The sequence below is a fragment of the Pseudophryne corroboree genome, chromosome 12 (assembly GCF_028390025.1).
Source record: "Pseudophryne corroboree isolate aPseCor3 chromosome 12, aPseCor3.hap2, whole genome shotgun sequence".
NCBI classification, from domain to species: domain Eukaryota; kingdom Metazoa; phylum Chordata; class Amphibia; order Anura; family Myobatrachidae; genus Pseudophryne; species Pseudophryne corroboree.
In genome coordinates, this window is record NC_086455.1 from 46214447 (window position 1) to 46228561 (window position 14115).

The window sequence follows — 14115 nt, forward strand, 5'->3', positions numbered from 1 at the left end:
GTGTGGCCCGACCGAACAGGGGGCGTGGCCCGACCGAACGGGGGGCGGGTAGCAGCAACTGCGTGACGTCACACGCAGCTGCAGCGGGCCGGGGAGCAACGAGTAGCTCCCAGAAAGCACGCTAAAGCTGCGCTGGTCGGGAACTACTCTTGAAGTGCAAAGGCATCGCCGTTGTGCGCTGTCTTTACACTTCTGCGGGGGAGGGGGGGAGCCGGCCCTGACATGCGGGGCGGGATAGCCCTGTGCTGGGCGTCCCCCCGCATGTCAGTGTGAATGATTGTAGCTGTGCTCCAGAGTTCGCTGTATGGCGAGCGGGCTTCGTTGCATTTGCTCCCCTGCCGGCAATCTAAACACCCCCGGGATCCCGGTGTCTGTACGGTGACCGGCGGCATCCCAACCGCCGGTCACCCATACCCAACCCCTTGCTCATTAGGGATTTCATGGAGAAGTCAAGGAATTATATATTTTATGTATGTTGACCCCCTCAAAGTTTTAAATACACCTGAAAAGAAAAGTGACTGTAGACTCACAGTAGCAGCGGTGATTCCAGGAAATATTCGGAGCAGGCCCACATTTCTGTTCATGTCCGTATGCACATGGAATTTCTTAGTGGTGTTGGCTCTCCAAACAGTCTCCCAATTGACTGGAAAAACAAAAACCCAACTTAGCATTCAGACATCTCTATGCAGATTTTTATGATATTCTCTACAGAAAAAGGGTACGCTCAGCATTAAATTCACAGCACAAAGCGTGCTATACACATGTATGGAGACTAATTCAGCATTTAAGGGAGATTGTGAAAGCAACACCTACAGATGGGTCCACCTTTATCTTTACTTCTTTGCTGCGCCTAGGCACACCATGGTTTACTAACATAAACCCTTCATCTATTGTTTTCAGTTGCAATACAATACAGAGAACAATACAGCAGGGGATTAAGTCATTACAGCAGGGGATTAAGTCTGATTGACCTGGTTCAATTAATCCTATTAAAGGCCAAGATAAACGTGGACCCATCTGTATAAGCGCAGTGTTAAAGTGGACATGTACTGCTACATCCAAGAGGCGTGCCATAAAAAGGACTACCATACAAATGTAAATGAGCCCCAAAGCAGTTAGTAAGATCTACTTGTTGAGGAAAAGACACAGAAACATTTCTGGGATTGCTCATTGTGTTTTGCAAGTAGTTCCATATAAGTGGCCACAAGAAACCGAATTTAAAAATGCATGTAGCCATAGGCAGCGGGGAATTCCCCATTAGGCACGCAAGGCATGTGCCTAGGGGCAGCACTTGGAGGCTTGTTCCAGTATTGCTAGTATGAAATTTGCCCGTAACTACAAAATATTTAACTCTACTGTACCGTACTCCACCATCAGTAGCGTGTAAATGGGTAGCACACGCAGACTGCAAGCTGCCCTACTTAGTAAATAGGTTTACATAATAAAAATAAAATGTTGTAGCTCATAGTATTATTATTCATAATGAGGACTTATAACCAAACAATGAAAATAATTAAATTGGGCAGGAGGGGGCCGGCCATTACTGTTGTGCATAGGGGTGCCCAGATTCCCAAATCCGCCCCGGCCATAGGGATAATTGTACCTTATAACAAATGCAGGGAAATGGCACTGATGAGCCCATAATATACATGCATACATACACACATACATACATACATACATACATACATACATACATACACCTGTGAAAAGTTTTAAGGAAGGTGTGGAGAAAATGTTGCAAAGTAAGAATGCTTTCATAAATAGCAGTGTAAGGGATTTTTTTTTTAATCAGTTAATAAAATGCAAAAGTGAATGAATTGAAGAGAAATCTAAATCAAATCAATATTTGGTGTGACCACCCTTTGCCTTCAAAACTGCATAAGTTCTTCTAGGTACACTTGCACAGAGTTTTTGAAGGAATTCTGTTCCAAACATCTTGAAGAACCACAGATCTTCTGTGGATGCAGGCTTGCCCAAATCTTTCTGTCTCTTCATGTAATCCCAGACAGACTCAAAAGATGTTGAGATCAGGGCTCTGTGGGGACCATATCATCACTTCCAGGACTCCTTGTTCTTCTTTATGCTGAATATAGTGACATCGGCTGTATGTTTGAGGTCATTGTCCTCCAGCAGAATAAGTCTGCAGCCAATCAGACGTCTCCCTGATGACACTGCATGATGGATAAGTACCTTGTCTTGTTGTAATTAAGTCGCCTTGATGGGGTCTCACATCCCCCGGATTCAAACTTAGTGTTAGGGACCCACCAGAGCGAGTTCACCTAGACATTGGTTGGTGGGCTTCTATTTTTTTGCCAAAAGGTATACCAAGAACATTGAATTTGCTCTATATTAGATTGCAGAGTTTATTATAATTTTTTTGACTAGCAGTTTTTGGTGCACAACGGTACTACATTATCTTTCTTTGTGGAACTACAAGTACCAGCACGGTAGCATCTCCTACTATATGTGCAATTAGGGTGTGCAGTTCAAGATCCTCCTCCAGAAACCCTGCATTTGTGCCTGAACCCAACAACTGTCATTGGTCGCTCAGCACTCTTAAGGTCCGTACACATTAGACGATGTCGCTCTGTGAGCGACGTCATCTAATGTTTCCCCTCCCGGGCCGGCCGACTGTACACACTGAGCGATGACCGCTCAGTGACGTCACGCCTCCGCCAACCCTGCATGCAGGTTGTGGACGACAGTCCAGATCCTGCATGCATGCACTGGTGACAGCGACGATCGTTGCGAACCCGCAGGGCCTCGCATCGGTCGTCGCTGGCGGCATACACACTTGCCGATAAAATGAGCGACGTCGCTCAGGGAGGGGGGAAATGAGCGACGACGCTCATTTTATCGGCAAGTGTGTATGGGCCTTAACTCCTCTGCAGAGGAGATCTCCGCTGTAAAACAAAGTGCAATATTGTAACACTGGCCGCATGACATCAAAGTGCATCAGTACTATGGCCTTATGCTTTTGCAGTTTGTAAACAGACCTGTAAAGATCTTTTTTTCAATTATAATCACTTAAGGACTTTTGGTAATTTGCAAACACACATAGAACACTCTCCCAATTCTGCGTTCACAGACACCCTCATCGGCCACCTACATTGTCACAGAGAAGCAACAGAGGAACTCTTTCGTATAATGAACACCCTAAGGAGTGGCGCATCTACTTGTAGTTATGAAATCAAACTGGACCGACAGCTTTTAAATAACAGCTCTGCACCAGTCATGCAAGCAGAACACACAGCACAGGTGGACACCAACAGAAAATCAGGTTGAACAACCAGGATTTAAATGTAAGGAGCTTAGCACGTCCAATTCAAGCTGCAAGGTGTAAGTTTAAAGGGAGCTCTTTAAAAGGCAAAGAACTGCATGGAATTGGCGACATGGTTTTAGAGGTTGGGGTTGTGTGACCGGCACTCGACGCAGGTCCTATCCCCACTCTGTGGGTGTCGTGGACACCCACAAGTGGGAATAACCCCTGGTGGTTGGCATGCCGACCTGCGGGCTGTTGAGTATTCGGGATTCCGTCGTCTGTATTTTGACCGACGGTCACATAACCGCATCCCGTTTTTAGTTACTGTAGAAACATTAGAAAAACACAACTTAAAAGAACTTACAGAAATAATCACGGGTATCCTACTGTATATAAAGCACTTTTTGCTGGGTAGCATTTATTGATCCTCTCCCATATGCAGAGCTGTACACATCACTATGACTGCACGGACTAGAGATGAGCGCCTGAAATTTTTCGGGTTTTGTGTTTTGGTTTTGGGTTCGGTTCCGCGGCCGTGTTTTGGGTTCGAACGCGTTTTGGCAAAACCTCACCGAATTTTTTTTGTCGGATTCGGGTGTGTTTTGGATTCGGGTGTTTTTTTCCAAAAACACTAAAAAACAGCTTAAATCATAGAATTTGGGGGTCATTTTGATCCCAAAGTATTATTAACCTCAAAAACCATAATTTACACTCATTTTCAGTCTATTCTGAATACCTCACACCTCACAATATTATTTTTAGTCCTAAAATTTGCACCGAGGTCGCTGTGTGAGTAAGATAAGCGACCCTAGTGGCCGACACAAACACCGGGCCCATCTAGGAGTGGCACTGCAGTGTCACGCAGGATGTCCCTTCCAAAAAACCCTCCCCAAACAGCACATGACGCAAAGAAAAAAAGAGGCGCAATGAGGTAGCTGTGTGAGTAAGATTAGCGACCCTAGTGGCCGACACAAACACCGGGCCCATCTAGGAGTGGCACTGCAGTGTCACGCAGGATGGCCCTTCCAAAAAACCCTCCCCAAACAGCACATGACGCAAAGAAAAAAAGAGGCGCAATGAGGTAGCTGACTGTGTGAGTAAGATTAGCGACCCTAGTGGCCGACACAAACACCGGGCCCATCTAGGAGTGGCACTGCTGCATTTTTGTTCTCCATATTTTAATAGGCACAACTAAAAGGCACCTCAGGTAAACAATGCAGATGGATGGATTGGATACTAGTATACAATTATGGACGGGCTGCCGAGTGCCGACACAGAGGTAGCCACAGCCGTGAACTACCGCACTGTACTGTGTCTGCTGCTAATATATAGACTGGTTGATAAAGAGATAGTATACTCGTAACTAGTATGTATGTATAAAGAAAGAAAAAAAAAACACGGTTAGGTCACTGGTATATACAATTATGGACGGGCTGCCGAGTGCCGACACAGAGGTAGCCACAGCCGTGAACTACCGCACTGTACACTGGTTGATAAAGAGATAGTAGTATACTCGTAACAACTAGTATGACGACGGTATAAAGAATGAAAAAAAAACCACGGTTAGGTGGTATATAATACAATTATGGTTGGACGGACTGCCTGCCGAGTGCCGACACAGAGGTAGCCACAGCCGTGAACTACCGCACTGTACACTGGTTGATAAAGAGATAGTAGTATACTCGTAACAACTAGTATGACGACGGTATAAAGAATGAAAAAAAAACCACGGTTAGGTGGTATATAATACAATTATGGTTGGACGGACTGCCTGCCGAGTGCCGACACAGAGGTAGCCACAGCCGTGAACTACCGCACTGTACACTGGTTGATAAAGAGATAGTAGTATACTCGTAACAACTAGTATGACGACGGTATAAAGAACGAAAAAAAACCACGGTTAGGTGGTATATATTATAATACAATTATGGATGGACGGACTGCCTGCCGAGTTCCGACACAGAGGTAGCCACAGCCGTGAACTACCGCACTGTACACTGGTTGATAAAGAGATAGTAGTATACTCGTAACAACTAGTATGACTATGACGACGGTATAAAGAAAGAAAAAAAAAACCACGGTTAGGTGGTATATAATACAATTATGGATGGACGGACTGCCTGCCGAGTGCCGACACAGAGGTAGCCACAGCCGTGAACTACCGCACTGTACTGTGTCTGCTGCTAATATAGACTGGTTGATAAAGAGATAGTATACAATACTACTAATATACTGGTGGTCAGGCACTGGTCACCACTAGTCACACTGGCAGTGGCACTCCTGCAGCAAAAGTGTGCACTGTTTAATTTTAATATAATATTATTTATCATGTACTCCTGGCTCCTGCTATAACAACCTGCAGTGCTCCCCAGTCTCCCCCACAATTATAAGCTTTATATACAATACATTGATGTGCAGCACACTGGGCTGAGCAGTGCACACAGACCGAGTCACTGTGTGACTGTGTATCGTTTTTTTCAGGCAGAGAACGGATATATTAAATAAAACAAACAACTGCACTGTCTCTGGTGGTCACTGGTCACTGTGGTCGTCAGTCACTAAACTCTGTCTGCACTCTGCACTCTCTTCTAATCTACAGTATCACAGCAATCTCTCTCTCTCTCTCTCTCTCTTCTAAATCTAATCTAAATGGAGAGGACGCCAGCCACGTCCTCTCCCTATCAATCTCAATGCACGTGTGAAAATGGCGGCGACGCGCGGCTCCTTATATAGAATCCGAGTCTCGCGAGAATCCGACAGCGTCATGATGACGTTCGGGCGCGCTCGGGTTAACCGAGCAAGGCGGGAAGATCCGAGTCGCTCGGACCCGTGAAAAAAAAAGTGAAGTTCGTGCGGGTTCGGATTCAGAGAAACCGAACCCGCTCATCTCTAGCACGGACCATGTACTGTACACACAGTTAGTCTCATAGTGGTTACTAATGCATACAGCCCTATATCTGAAAACAGACAGGACTCTGGAACCAGGTATAGGATCTCTGTGTACGCACAACTGCGTACCTGGGGGGTAATTCAGACTGGATCGCTGCAGCGGCAGAGATCACAGTCCGATTCCTTTGTAGAGTGCACACGTGCACCCTGGGAGCCCAGTGAGATGCCAAAAGCATCTCAGGGCTGCGATCGACTCTGCCTGATTGACAGGCAGAGCGGTGGCGGGGCAAGAGTGGGGGTGCCAATGGTGTTAGAACGCAGTTTGCAGGGCGTGGTACGGACAAAAAAAGGCATGTCCAGACCGTTGCAGGTTTGGGCCGCAGCAGCTGCGTGACGTCACATGCAGCTACTGCGACCCAGGACGCGGTGGTTAGCCCCCTGCCAGCACGTAGGAGCTGCACTGGCAGGGTGCTACTCAGCGGGTGCAAAAGCATCGTCGCTGTGCGATGCTTTTGCACCCTTGTGGGGAAAAGAGGGGTAGGGCCTGACATGCGGGTGGGTATAGCCGTGTGCTGGGCATCCCCCCGCATGTCTGAGCAAGTGATCGTAGATGTACACATCTACGATCAGATCTGAATTAGGCCCCTGATGCGGAGTGGGAGGTACGCCTGCTTGCAGATCACATCTTATGTGCTTTGCTCTTTGCATCTCCTGTACTTGTGTACACTTCGTTGCAGAGGGATACGCGTCTCCACATGTGAATAAAGGGGTGTAACAGAGCAGTAATGGGTGTTCTCACATAGGATAAGCTCAGTCAGGATGCCGCAGTGGTATTACAGGCTATGAATAGTTGGACGTACACGTAAATATCCCTGTTTCCAGGAGTATCCTTTATGCCAAATTACTTGTTGTACTTCCAATTGGAAGTCAGGCCGCAGGCAAGGGACGGACTAGTGCTCTTCAGCAGCCTGGGCAGTGTATTGTGCAATCACACTAAAAAGGGGCATGGCCACAGCTTAAGGGGGAGTGTCATCAGTCAAGGGGGTCAAGGGGGCCAGGTCCCCTGTCTCTGTATGCAGAGAGCTGGGAGGCTACACTGCTCGGCCAGCCCAGGTTTCTATGTGTGGATGCAGTGGCGGAACTGGCGAGCGGTGGGCCCAGGTGCGACAAAATGCTTTACCCCCCCCCCCCACCGTCCCATCCAAGTCCATCCCCTCACCCCTGGAGAGGATCTGGTGAGGGTGACCTGCTCAGGGCCAGAGAAATGGATACCTAGCAACAGTGCCGTAACTAGACATGTTAGCACTGTGTGCAAGAAATGGCATCGGAGCCCCACCCCTGCATGCAAAACAGGGGCAGTGCGCGCGCGCAAAAATACATAGGGGCGTGGCTTCATGGGGAAGGGGTGTGGCCACAAAATAATACCAATTCATAAAACAGTGCACAGTAGTCTCCATTATTTAAATTTACGCCGCACAGTAGCACCACTACACCAGGTAGAGACCCTTTTATACGGCGGACAGATTCCTCTTTTTACACATAACGGCAGACAGCGTGCCCTTGTTACACATAGCGGCAGACAGCGTCCCCCTTTTTACACATAACGGCAGACAGCGTGCCCTTGTTACACATAGCGGCAGACAGCGTCCCCTTTTTACACATTGCGGCAGGCAGTCCCAACAAAGACAGACAGACAGACAGAATTATACTTACCCTCTCCGCTGGCTCAGGTTCCTCGGTGCAGCGTCTGACGATTCCCGGGCAGGAGAGAAGGAGGAGGAGGGAGGTGGAGGAGGGAGCCGCAGCAGCGCTGTGTTATTGGTGGAGGCGCTGCTGCTGCTGCCCCTCTGCTTCACTATAGGCTGTTCTCGGAAGACAGCCTATAGTGAAGCAGAGGGGCAGCAGCGCCTCCACCAGTAACAAAGCGCTGCTGCGGCTCCCTCCTCCACCTCCTCCTTACACCCCCCCCCCCCCCCCCCCCCCGTACCGCTGCTCCTCTCCTCTCCGGGCGGCTGTGCACAGCGGCATGTAATGAGTCAGTTTGACTCATTACATGCTTTGGGCCCCTGGACAGAGGCGGGCCCCAGTGCAACGCACTGGTTGCACTGGCGGTAGTTCCGCCTCTGTGTGGATGGATGGACCAGCCATCATTTGCCAGCAGTGTCAGATGGGCAGTCTGGCACTGGCAACAGGACTGTTCTGCAATGCTGTCCTAATTGATCAGCCCCATTACTTACACCACTACTATATATCCTCGTTACTGGAGGAAAATAGCCTACTACCAAGTCCCTGGGCTCCTCTACTTTTTTCAAAGCTGTGCACAACAGTTTATCCAAATTGTAGCAATTGTCTGCACCAAATAATTATTAGGACTTTTGGCAGTTGTCCATCTGCAACTTTACACAAATGCAGCTGCAAATACCTTTTCCCTGGCATACATCTGTGCAAGGACTGCAATACCCAATTTCAACTCCTGTACACGCTGTAATACCTACGGCAGGTGCAGATTTTCCGTCTGCATATGGCCTCCGATGTGAGCGATTAAGCGTCCGCGTACAAAACACTTCTGCGATACTCCCATAACATGACCATACGATACACCAGGAGACTGTGCTGATCAATTTGATAGGACACTTGTACATCTGTGTGTGACTGATGAGGGGGACATGTACTAAGCAGTGATAAAAGTGGAGAAGTGAGCCAGTGGAACACTTGCCCATGGCAACCAATCAGCTGCCCTGTATAATTTTAAAGTATGCAAATTATAAATGTTACTTCAATGCTGATTAGTTGCCATGGACAACTTCTCCGCTGGCTCACTTCTCTGCTCTTTTCACTGCTTGGTACATATCCCCCTAAGACACTTAAAAAATAAAAAATAAAAAAAACAAAACACCCAACGCTAGTATGGGGCATGGCGGCTCAGTCACATCAGGCAGCTGCATGGCGTATTGAGGCTGGAACATGTAAGAGGACACATCTGTATATCGCTATTGTTATCCTACAGACCGCGTCGTATGCGCCAGCTGAGCACAAAGCGCACATAATGAAAGCGGTGTTTAGCAACGGACCACCGGTTTGTTTGCGGTGTTATCTAACAGAGATGTGCAGTAGAGAAAGGCTGTAGAGAAAATTATTACAACGTATACCAGGTAAGACGCAACACAAGCATTGAGAGGTGACAAAGGGTGAATACATAACGCTGCCACAAAACACAATCTCCTCGTTAAGAAGTCAGCTTGTGTTTGTTCTAAGACCAGTTTCATGACTTCATCAAACTTCCGATCTTGAAAGTAGCAGGAGACTCCTACAGGTGGCAGAAATTATAGGGATTAAGTAGTTGGGCAGCTTACTTGTAATATCAACTGCAGCTTTTGCAAGTGGAGGCAAGTTGGGAGATGTGAACGCTTTAAAACTTCCAGCATCCATCTTAGTCACCCGGTTTCCCCTGTAGAGCTTGTGATGAAAATACAGACACACCTGGGAAACAAGAGAGATAAACTTGGTGTACGGAGTGTGTTACAACACGACAGACCAACCCTCACATGCACAATTACTAAACAGGACTCCAGTCTTGCACGTACAGTCGCCCCCCTTATGATACTGGAGGCATTACTGGTAATTGGGTCAGAAAACTGCAGATGAACAGAGCCCATTACCCATCATTTAAATGGAAACTGAAAATAAAGCGATATAATGCAATATATATATATATATATATATATATATATATATATATATATATATATATATATATATATATATAGAAAAAATCCGAGAATAACCACGCAGGTGATTGAACCCAGAAGTACCAGCACACAGCTTAGATGCAAAAAAGGAAGTTTTACTTGTCCAGAAAATTCATTTAAAAAGGCAACAAGCATATAGCACACATGATGGTAGCAACATGAATAAATCAATGAGTACTTATCATTCCGACAGCTGTTTCGACTATCTTCATCATGGGAATAGATAAAGTGACATGGTGCTGTACACTGCCGACCGCAGTGTCTATTGTCAAAGTGACAAGTGCACTTGTCACTTTGACAATAGACACTGCGGTCGGCAGTGTACAGCACCATGTCACTTTATCTATTCCCATGATGAAGATAGTCGAAACAGCTGTCGGAATGATAAGTACTCATTGATTTATTCATGTTGCTACCATCATGTGTGCTATATGCTTGTTGCCTTTTTAAATGAATTTTCTGGACAAGTAAAACTTCCTTTTTTGCATCTAAGCTGTGTGCTGGTACTTCTGGGTTCAATCACCTGCGTGGTTATTCTCGGATTTTTTCTACATGATTATATCAACCGTGCACTAGCGTTTTGTTTAATGATAAGTGAGAAGCGGCTGCTTTTGTGGATTTGTATATATATATATATATATATATATATATATATATATATATATATATATATATATATATATATATATATATATATATATATACATACACACACTGGGCAGCTGCCCAGGGCACCACATCTCTAGGAGTCTTTGAGCAGGGGCGCGTTGTGGTCGAAACAGCATTCTCTACCTGCATCCCAGCCAGCAGCCAGACAGCGAATGACTGTCAGCGCTGTGACTAGTGGATGTTTGGAGCTATCCACCAATCCGCATGCTGACAGCCACTCACAGTAGTGAAGCATGTGGACAGACGGCGTGGTTAATTAAGATTATTTTATTTTATTATTGGTTCCTGTGAATTTGCGTGTAGAGGCCCCAGTGCATTTCTTTGCTTATGGCCTACAATACTGTTAAAACGACCCTTGGTATAAAAGGTGTATTTATAGGAACTTACAGATGCAGCCATGTTCATGAGGCACCAGGCTGTGGCTATTCGCTGCCGGCGACTGCTCCATTAATTCCATTAGGAAGTAATGGAGCGGTTGCCAACTGCGAATAGCCGCAGCTCGGTACGTAATGCAGCATGACACGAGGCAGCAAGCCCCATCGCAACACACATGAACATGGCTACATCTGTAAGAGAACTTGAATGCTAGAAACGTATTTTTGTACGTCTGTTCTTGTCAATACCCATTCATATAGGAAAAGGGTAAGTCAGAACGGAAAAAAAAAAAATAGGTCCTCCAATACCTATCCATTGTAGGTATTGGGGGATTTACCAAATTATATTTTTGTTTTTTTGCTGCCTGTATGACATCATCTCACAAAAAGCCTAAACTGTGGCTGTGATCTAGAAATTAGGTTGCTGAATGGCTAAATGGCCGCAGTAGCAATTTTATATTAAGACAATTTAAGTTTTAGCTGTAGTTTCTTTGGGGAGAATAATTTCCCCTCATTTTTGACCCCCTCACCTTTAGTTAATACACACAACAACATAACAGGATGAAGTGAATGTTCCGCTTTGTGTCCTGCATACAAAACGGCACAATTAGTAGGAGCCGTGTGTTGTTGAGCGAGGTTGGCGTTTACATACAGGGCAGAGTAACGACAGAGAGAGCGAGTCTGTGTCGCTGCTCTCTCCGCTACAGTGTGTACTGTGCTTAACATGGATTATGTTACTAATCCATTTAAACACCATACACAAAACAACAAGGAACATAAAAGTGCAACATTTAGCTGCCTTTTATTCCAGCAAAGATAAAACAATTTTCTATTTCAAGTTTGGCAGCGAATAGTAGACAGTGTAGTCATATACAGTACACTAAATACTAGTTACCAACCCGTCAAAATGACGGAACAACATTATTCAGGTATTCAGAAAACATGATAGAATTTTATATACCGTATTTGCCGGCGTATAAGACGACTGGGCGTATAAGACGACCCCCAACATTTCCACTCAAAATATAGAGTTTGTTATATACTCGCCGTATAAGACTACCCCCTTCCACACACCAAATAAAACGTAAAAGAACATCAGATTTGTGACATACTGTATATTATGACCTGATAAGAGATTTGGATAGGGAGTATTTATCAAGGTATGCATAAGAAGGGGGGAGGGGGCGAGGAGAAAGTTGTAAAATGTATAAAAGTATACCCCTGTGTGCATTTATTGTTACCGGTTTCACATGAGTTCCATTAGTATTAGTATTAGTGCCATTACAGTACCTGTCATTGTCACCATTGTACGGCCACAACGCGACTGCAGCGCCTCCGGCCAGTCCCTGCATCTCCCTGTAATTGGCACTAGTGACCCGCCGCGGCCGCACTGGATATCGCGCGATACTGGATGGTGAGTAGAATGAGGTGGGCGGGCATCGGGAGGCCACTATGGGCACCGGGCGAGTATCGGAAGGCCACTATGGCAGCTATGTCTATCCCAACTGAAGTGCACCCGGCGTATAAGACGACCCCCCCACTTGGAGGCATGTTTTTCAGGGCAAAAAAGTAGTCTTATACGCCAGCAAATACTGTAGTTCTGATAACTCAGAATTGTCATTTAAGAGGCACCGGAAAACAATAGGTGGAGGGTTGTTGTGTAATAGGGACTGACGATATTCTGAAAGTCTGTTCTAGGTCATCACGAAAAAGGAACTAATCTGTAATACCGCTTTCAGACAGGAGCCGGGGCTTGGATCCTGGTTTTTGGAACACGGGTAGAATCCCAGTCCCAGCTTAGTACCCCCCTCTCACACAGGAGATGAAAATGCAACATTCGCCATAGGTTCTATTCCCACTCGATGGGTGTTGTGGACACTCGAGAGTGGGAATACCCCCTGTTATCCGTCTGTATCCTGATCGCCGGAATCCCGACTGCTGGCAACTTAACCGCATACCGTAGAAACACCTTAAGAAGAGCCAAGCTTTCTGTAGTGAAGAGTTTTCTCCTCATATGAGGAGAACATCAATCATGGCATTTGTAAGAAATTACACTGTGATATATATATTTTTTAATTCATTGCCAAAAAAAACACAAGGACAAAAAGGTTTGTGGAACGGACAATAACAGGCAGTGGCTATAAAAACGGTCTCATTTCAGCACATGTTTTCAGGATGTCACAGGTAGCTGTGTTGAATTGTTGGCTCACTGATTATTTCACTTGAGCCTCCTGTGAAGAGATCCAGAAAACAAGCACTGTTGGCAAAGTCTGGTGAAGGGGTCCAAAAAGCATGCACTACTGGGGAGATTTAAGATTAGGATTGAGCATTACCAACATATAAGGACGTGGAGGAAACAGAAGTGCCAGAGACTTCCAGTGACCTGTGACACAAGTACAAACACCTTCACCTCAAAATAAGTTTAAGAAAAAAAAACAGGTGACAAACTGTTACACTGGGTACACACTTATACAACCGGGATCCAACTCCAGAACCGACTGCTGACACAATCCTACCTACTTTGCAGATACAACCCATAAATCATGGGTCTTCAACCTGCTGCTGCACTACAAATCCCAGCATGCCCTGTCACAGTTTTGATATTAAGGCACGCTAAAACGGAGGCAGGGCATGCTGGGCTGTGTAGTTCCACAGCAGCTGGAGGGCCACGGGTTGAAGAACTATGGGGGGTCATTCCGACCCATTCGCTCGCTGCGTTTTAACTCAGCAGAGCGAACGGGTCCCTGCTGCGCATGCGCCAACGCCGTAGTGCGACAGCTATCGTCTGCCTGAATAACAGGCATAGGCGATCGATGGGCGGGAGGGGGCGAAACGGCGGCTTTTGCCCGCCGTTTCGTAGGCGCGGGCAGGCCAACACAGGCGTGGCCGGATCGAACGGGGGGCGGGCCGCAGCAGCTGCGTGACGTCATACGCAGCCGCTACGGGCCAGGGAGTGAGGAGTAGCTCCCGGCCAGCACGCTAAAGCTGCACTGGCCAGGAGTTACTCCTGAAGTGCAAAGGCATCGCCGCTGTGTGATGCCTTTGCACTTCTGCGAGGGGGGAGGCGGGCTGACATGCGGGGCGGACTAGCCCTGTGCTGGGCGTCCCCCCGCATGTCAGGGAAGATCGTAGCTGTACTAAATTTAGCACAGCTACGATCAACTCGGAA

General features: G+C 46.6%; 1 protein-coding gene across 1 annotated transcript in view; it reads right to left on the minus strand.

Moving 5' to 3' along the window:
* The window catches only part of ASPG (asparaginase), a 162820-nt gene that overhangs the window by 91224 nt on the left and 57481 nt on the right, over positions 1 to 14115 (minus strand). The window contains exons 6-7 of the mRNA XM_063947436.1: positions 9508 to 9634; positions 531 to 643 (exon numbers count right to left, since the gene is read on the minus strand). Of these exons, the coding sequence (XP_063803506.1) occupies positions 531 to 643; positions 9508 to 9634 (240 nt within the window). The remainder of the gene's footprint in view (positions 1 to 530; positions 644 to 9507; positions 9635 to 14115) is intronic.